Source organism: Cannabis sativa, chromosome X (assembly GCF_029168945.1).
Source record: "Cannabis sativa cultivar Pink pepper isolate KNU-18-1 chromosome X, ASM2916894v1, whole genome shotgun sequence".
Classification (NCBI taxonomy): domain Eukaryota; kingdom Viridiplantae; phylum Streptophyta; class Magnoliopsida; order Rosales; family Cannabaceae; genus Cannabis; species Cannabis sativa.
In genome coordinates this window covers 46,524,031-46,531,974 of record NC_083610.1, presented here as the reverse complement: position 1 = coordinate 46,531,974, position 7,944 = coordinate 46,524,031, and the positions used below count along the sequence as shown (strand labels likewise).

Below are 7,944 nucleotides of genomic sequence, written 5' to 3'. Positions count from 1 at the left end.
CAATACAGCCAATATACTAATTAGGAGGTCTAATTTTATCATAACTACGCTTGTTTTTTTTTTTAAAAATAATCTTTTTATTTTTACAAGTAAAATATAATAATTATTAAATTAAAATAAGGAGAATTAAATACTTAATTCACTTTAATAATTATATAATAACATGTCATGAGGGATGGTACAGAGACTCTAGATTTAAAAGAAAAATAACTGCATACAATATATAATCATCAATATATTAGACTATATTGCATGACTATAACTACATTTAGCTAGATCTTAAAGAGTTTAAGTGATTAATTTGAATTTTTTGTATTATTATAATGAGATAATTTTTCATTTAATGACTTTATCATAGGTTTTAATGGGACACCGATTGAAGAAACAATATTGTTTTCCCAAAAAAAATAAAAGGTTTTTCAAGCAAAATAGTAATAACAAAATCTTAAAATTGGTGTCTCAATTATGATCATGATGTATAATTTAAGTTTTGGTTGAGTAAATATAGATAATGATAAATAATAAATGTATATAGGAAAAGAAAAGAAAGAAGAAAATAAAAAAACCCTAGTTACCTACAGAATACTTTGGGTGCTTCAAGTCAAAATGATTAATAATTGATCATGATTTTTCGAGGCTTCATTCATTAGTAGTTATGTTTTCAATGCTTTTGTTTCTTAATTATAAATTTATAATATTTATGTTTTCATTTTGGGTTAAATAAAATTGCTAATTAATTTCATTATTCATTGGCTTATTCAACCAATGAACTTGGTGACAATTTTACATAAAAAATTATTAATTTGCTTAATTCAAAAGTTTTAGCTTTCTTTCTCCATTTTTATTTTCAATTATTCTTTTTAATTGGAATAATTAGTATTTTTGTATCTTCAACTTTCAACATTATTACATGAACTCACCCTTTAAAATATACAACTTGTTGAATTTTTTTTTTTTAAAATATGACATTTACATAATTATACCTCTCTTTATGTTAGGGTCTATTTCTTTTACCGTTAAAAATAAGTATTTTTATGCATTAAATTTGACCAATACAAAATTTTGTCTATTTTTTTCAAAATAATTTAAAAATTATAATGTTCAATTGATCCTGAAAAATTAATAAAACTTATTAGAAAATCTGATAAAAATATTAAATTAATTAAAAAAATATTAAGTTTACTTAAAAAACTTAATTTATTTCTGAAAATATTTTTAAAGTTTATTTTATTTATAAACACGTATCTTAAAAAATCAACCCATGATTATTGAAAATCTGAAATTATTTATATTTATAAACTCATATCTTAAAAAATAAAAAAAAAAATAATTGAAATTTCATAAAATTATTTTTTTTTTTAAAAAAATAGAAATTAAACTAATAAAATTTTATGTTAGCTTAAACAAATCTAGATTTTTGAAATTAAAAAAATAGACACGAACTTGTTCTTGTAAAATTTAGCTTTACAAAAATTGAATTTTTAATATATTTTTTTAAATCTAAATGTATTTTTTAATAAAAAATAAATAATTTTTAAATCGCTTAATTAGGTTTAAAATTTTATTAATTTTCTTAATTATTCAAATTAAATTTTTTTAAGATCTAAATTAATTTTTTTAAGATTTACTTAAAAAATATTGAATCTTTCTCATTTTTATTTTAAGAGGCACTATTTGATAGTTTGTCAAAGTTTAAGGAACAAAGTTGCTAATTTACAAAGACATGTCATCATTTAAACGGAATATAATAAAACTGAACCTAATAGATGGACTAAATTTCTATAAATGTAAAAGTTCAGGAGAAATTTTTAACAAGCTGTATATTTTAGGGAGCAGAATCAATATTATTGTCGAAAGTTCAGGAGGTAAAATTATTAATTATTCTTTCAATTAAGAGTTTAATTAACGTACTAATATGATTTTTAATTATGATTATGTTATTGGTAAGAAAATCTCCAATTATGCTCTCTGAACTCATTCCTTAGCTCAAATAAAGAGTGATACTTGAAAAAAATGAGCTCCAACATACAAAAAAAAAAGATCAGCTCTCTAAATAGAGGGAGTTTCCTACTTTTTTGCTAAATTTATTTAATAATACTTTAATTAAAAGTACAATTACTTTTCCAGTATTTTATAAAATAAATTTATATTTAATAAATTTAAATTATATAATATTATTAAAATAATTAAATACTAACTATAACATAGAGTATAGTTGAAGCAATAACAATAAAAATAACTTTTTATTTTAATTTTTTAACTATTTAGCTAAAAAAAAATAGAATGTACGATTAAAAATGATCTAATAATGTATGTTTATTTAAAAAAAGTGTATTCAGTAATTTGTGTTTTTCCAAATTATTAAAAATATTAATCAATAAAACTTTATCAATATAACATGCCTTCAACTTATGAGTTATAAACTTAAATTAATTATTTAATTACATATAACTGAAGAAAGATAAATTTAAGTTTGAGTTTAAGGTACTGATTATATACATTTTTTAAATACAGGGTACCATATTATAAGCATTATTGAAAAGGATATCTCATAAGTTTTATATTTTTTTATTTTTATCTCTAAATTTTATATTTTCCCTAATAAAATTTATATTTTTCATTAATACTCACTACTCACTATTGACTACTATTACAAAATCTTTTATTTTTTGTGATAATTATTTAGTCACAGCATAATTTTTTTGTGACCAAATATGACTTTTAATCACAATAAAATGTTATTTTAATTAAAGTATATATAGTATTTAGATACAAGTTGTCACTAATTTAGTTTTAATCACAATAAGTATTGTCGCTAAAACTACATTTAGTCACAATAAATTATAATTTTTGTGATTAATACTTTTAGCCACAAACCTTTTAGTCACAATATAAGAATGATAATTTATAATTAAACACAATTTTTTTCTTTTAGTCACAATTTTTATTGTAACTAAAAGTAAAAAATTTTGTAGGGTAGTGGAGTAGTTGTGTCTTTTAATATTCTTCTTAATGATATATAATACAAAGGTGAAGCAAAGGTAATTTATATAAATATATACATATATATATATATAAGCATTGAAATACTATGATCAATGTTATATATTAAAAGCATTACTTGAAATGAACGTATAATTAACATGCAATATATGATCTCAAATCAAAAGTACATATTAATGATCTTATTATATATACTAAAAAGAAATATATATGTAAAAGATACCTTGTTTGTTTGCCAAGAAATAAGACTAGTTTTTCACATTAATCAAATATAAATCTGTGAATATATATACTCCTAATCCTTAGTCGATCTTCTTTATTAATTATTATTACTATAATTGCACTTCAAGATCATAAATTCTTAAGTACTCGATCGAGATCTCTCATAATGCATGAAAATTAAAAAATCTATCATAGATTCATATAGTGATAGCAGATCGCGATCCCTATTATTTCAAATAATTTAAAGATATATATTATATAATAATACATATAACATATATATAATGCGTGTATATGTATGAGTGTATTATATACGTTCAAGAGAACCAAATTTAAGTGTATAAATATATGTGTATCATTTCATGATGATCTGTACATATATATTTATAATATTATATCTTCTTTTTTTTTTTTTAAATGAAAGTCATTTTATGAAACGAAAATCTCTGTTACTAAATTAGGCAATAACTCAATTGGAACAGTGTCCAAGTTGAATAGGCGATCAGGGTGAGATATAGAGGCCCTTGCAAAGGAATGAGCTGTAACAGTCAGTAGTCCCGTGATCCGTAAGGGGAAATACCGGGTAAGCTGTGCAATCCCACATCGCCTGGGGAAGGTCAAGTGCGACGATTCTGAGACTGTGTAGGTATGGGACTGCACAGTTGAAGAGAGCTTAAATGGATTGATTGGTACTACCTATGTCAACAAGGTGCATCTTGTTTTTCGGTAGCCCATCTCGAAAGAACTCCACAGTTAAGCGTGCTTGGCCTGGAGCAATTTCAAGGATGGGTGACCTCCTGGGAAGTTTTCCCAAGATGCGTGTGAGTGAGGACAAAGTACGCTGAAAATACTCGTGTTGGTTTGTAGGGTCAGTCATCAATCCAGGAAGCAGCCAGAGTGACGTACTCGTGTATAAGAGCCATTATTCCGTGGGTGTAAGGGCCCAATGGAGGCTTGAAGCGGGGATGTTACAAATGGTATCAGAGCCTTGACCCAGCCGGAAGTGTGGTCGACGAGGACGTCGGACCCCGTAAGGGGGGGTGATTGTGACAGTCAGTAGTCCCGTGATCCGTAAGGGGAAATACCGGGTAAGCTGTGCAATCCCACATCGCACAGGGAAGGTCGAGTGGGACGATTCCGAGACCGTGTAGGTATGGGGCTGCACGGTTGAAGAGAGCTTAAATGGATTGATTGGTACTACCTATGTCGACAAGGTGCATCTTGTTTTTCGGTAGCCCATCTCGAAAGAACTCCACGGTTAAGCGTGCTTGGCACGGAGCAATTTCAAGGATGGGTGACCTCCTAGGAAGTTTTCCCAGGATGCGTGTGAGTGAGGACAAAGTACGCTGAAAATACTCGTGTTGGTTTGTAGGGTCAGTCATCAATCCAGAAGCGACCGAGTGACGTACTCGTGTATAAGAGCCATTATTCCGTGGGTGTAAGGGCCCGATGGAGGCTTGAAGCGGGGATGTTACAAATGGTATCGAGCCTTGACCCATGGAAGTGTGGTCGACGAGGACGTCGGACCCGTAAGGGGGGGTGATTGTGACGATCGGTAGTCCCGTGATCCGTAAGGGGAAATACGGGTAGGCCGTGCAATCCCACATCGCACTGGGGAAGGTCGAGTGGGACGATTCCGAGACCGTGTAGGTATGGGAGCCGCACGGTTGAAGAGAGCTTAAATGGATTGATTGGTACTACCTATGTCAACAAGGTGCATCTTGTTTTTCGGTAGCCCATCTCGAAAGAACTCCACGGTTAAGCGTGCTTGGCACGGAGCAATTTCAAGGATGGGTGACCTCTGGGAAGTTTTCCCGGGATGCGTGTGAGTGAGGACAAAGTACGGCCGAAAATACTCGTGTTGGTTTGTAGGGTCAGTCATCAATCCAGAAGCGACGAGTGACGTACTCGTGTATAAGAGCCATTATTCCGTGGGTGTAAGGGCCCAATGGAGGCTTGAAGCGGGGATGTTACAAATGGTATCAGAGCCGACCCGGCGGAAGTGTGGTCGACGAGGACGTCGGACCCGTAAGGGGTGATTGTGACGGTCGGTAGTCCCGTGATCCGTAAGGGGAAATGCGGGTAAGGCTGTGCAATCCCACATCGCACAGGGAAGGTCAAGTGGGATGATTCGAGAATTTGTGTAGGTATGGGACTGCACAGTTGAAGAGAGCTTAAATGGATTGATTGGTACTACCTATGTCAACAAGGTGCATCTTGTTTTTCGGTAGCCCATCTCGAAAGAACTCCACAGTTAAGCGTGCTTGGCCTGGAGCAATTTCAAGGATGGGTGACCTCCTGGGAAGTTTTCCCAGGATGCGTGTGAGTGAGGACAAAGCACGCTGAAAACACTCGTGTTGGTTTGTAGGGTCAGTCATCAATCCAGGAAGCAGCCAGAGTGACGTACTCGTGTATAAAAGCCATTATTCCGTGGGTGTAAGGGCCCAATGGAGGCTTGAAGCGGGGATGTTACATGAGCCGCTACATTTGCTGATCGTTTTACAAAATGAAAAGAAACATTACGCAAAGAACTTAACAAATTCCTACAATCACTAACAACTTTGCCAAATAAAGAAATCATAACGGACAACTTGAACAACTGAAAGGCAATCCGTTTCTAAAGTCACATGAAGCCATGAATGATCCTTGATCCAACTCAATGCCTCCTGGACTCCAATTGCTTCGGCCACCACAGGAGAAATCAAGCCATGAAACAACTTTGTACCACATTCAACAAAGAAACCACTGGAATCTCTCGCCACAAAACCAACTCCATAGGTAGAGGAATCATTAAACACAGCCGCATTGACATTCACCTTAATACTATTAACACTTGGAGCACTCCATTGCTCAGCCCCATCCCTCAGAATGAACCCAGTGAACAGCAGCTCATTGTTTGAATTCTGAGCAACACGCCATTGATTAAGGTAGTTTGTTACAGATGCAACGATGCCTTCGATCCCCATAACTTTATCTTGCCAAACTTTATCATTCCTAGCATTCCAGATTGCCCAGCACAAGGCCACCAGCAAGTTTGCATTATCCAAATCAAGTATCTCAAACTGATACATGTACCAACCCAAAAAAGAGAACTACTGCTGCAATATCATGCCAATACCCACCCGATCCCACACAGCTGCTGCAACTGGATAAAATAAAAGAGCAGACCGGACAAGTGAAATTCGCATGCACTCTTTTCAATTACAGCTGGGTCATTGTTGGGAGACAACTTTTCGCTGCACGCCATAACATATTTTTCATTTTCAGTGGGGTTTTTAGCTTCCACAGCTTCCTCCAAAATCTGTCTTCGGCTGAAACATCCAATCCAAACTCACCATTAAGTTGCTGCAGAAGCTTATATGCACTCTTCACTGAATACAACCCAAAAAGATCAAGCGACCAATTTAAGGTATCCATCGTTAGTCGAGCTAGAACAGGAATAGACTGCACCAATAATCTATCACGAGGCAGCAGTAAATCACTATATATTTATAAAATTATATAGTTATGAATTAATTGTAGCTTTTTATACTCATAATTTATATATATATAAAAAAAAATAGTTCAGATATAGCTCAAAAGAACTTAGCCAAAAATATATATACTCTTTATTAATTTAGTTACTACTATATATTTATGCATTTAGGAAAATATTTTTGAAAATTTGATTTTAATATTTGTTAACACAATATATAATTAATTATCTAAGTAGTGTTGAAAGTTAGTTTCAATTCGTTAAGTGTTTGTAACTAACTCTGTTATTTTCTGCTACAAACAGTTGACAATTTCTTAATTGGTTATCTTTGAATTTCTCTATATATATACTTTGTTTCCTTTGATTAATCAATATACAAGATTACATTCTTTCATTCTTCACTAATATTCACATAGTATCAGAACAAACTCTTTCTTTCTCTCCTTTCGTTTCTAGAACTTTCATCAATGGCCAGACATGAAGGTTCTTCTCAAGCAGTCACTACCAATTCTACTCTTCCTAAATCTTCCCCTGTCACTTTCTCTCATTCTATTTCTGTTAGATTAGATGAACACAATTTTCTGCCATGGCGTCACCATGTTTATGCAGCAATAAAAGGTAGTAAATTGTAGAAGCATCTTGATCCAGCTCTAACGCCACCAAGATATACTACCAATGAAGATCAGATGCTTAATTGAGTTAGTCCAAAGTACAAGGATTGGGATCAGCAGGATAGTATTTTGGTTTTCTGGCTTCTCTCATCAATGTCAGAAAAACTTCTAGCTCGAATGGTGGGATTTGATACATCTTCGCAAATCTAGTCTCATCTCAATGAGTGTTTCACAGCCTTGAATCGTGCTAATATTGGCAAGGACAAGACTCAACTATGAAATCTATGAATGAAAGACTCTTTGAATGATTTTCTACTTAAGATCAAAAGTCTTGTTGACTCTTTAATCTCCATTGGCCATCCTTTGTCGACTTAGGATCACATTGAAGCTACCTTTAATGGATTGTCCAATGAATATAATGTCTTAGTCGCATCTGTTAATACAAGGCGTTATGTTTATACAGTTCCTCGAAGCTCTACACATGGCACAAGAATTTCAATTAGAAAAGGACAAAGGAGAGCTTGACATTGCCAAAGTTGAAGCCAATTTGGCCCACACTAAACCTTTTACAGGTGGTCAAGGTACATTCTCTTCCTCATAGATTTCACCTTACCATTTTGCTCCACCTTCTGT

General features: G+C 32.6%; 1 protein-coding gene across 1 annotated transcript; it reads right to left on the bottom strand.

The window, feature by feature from the left end:
- Positions 1-5,777: 5,777 nt before the first annotated feature.
- Positions 5,778-6,642, bottom strand: LOC133032238 (uncharacterized). Its single transcript, XM_061106113.1, has 3 exons — positions 6,561-6,642; positions 6,348-6,370; positions 5,778-6,287 (listed from the first exon to the last, which is right to left on the bottom strand). Exons 1-3 carry the CDS (start codon positions 6,640-6,642, stop codon positions 5,778-5,780), a joined length of 615 nt encoding a protein of 204 aa, XP_060962096.1.
- Between the last annotated feature and the right edge of the window lie 1,302 nt (positions 6,643-7,944).

Coding starts and splice junctions, on each gene's coding strand:
- LOC133032238 (XM_061106113.1), bottom strand. CDS start 6,642: ATGGATACCTTAAATTGGTCGCTTGATCTTTTTGGGTTGTATTCAGTG. Junction 6,371..6,560: donor GCTTCTGCAGCAACTTAATG/GTGAGTTTGGAT, acceptor TATTTTATCCAG/TTGCAGCAGCTGTGTGGGAT. Junction 6,288..6,347: donor CAGCAGCTGTGTGGGATCGG/GTGGGTATTGGC, acceptor TACATGTATCAG/TTTGAGATACTTGATTTGGA.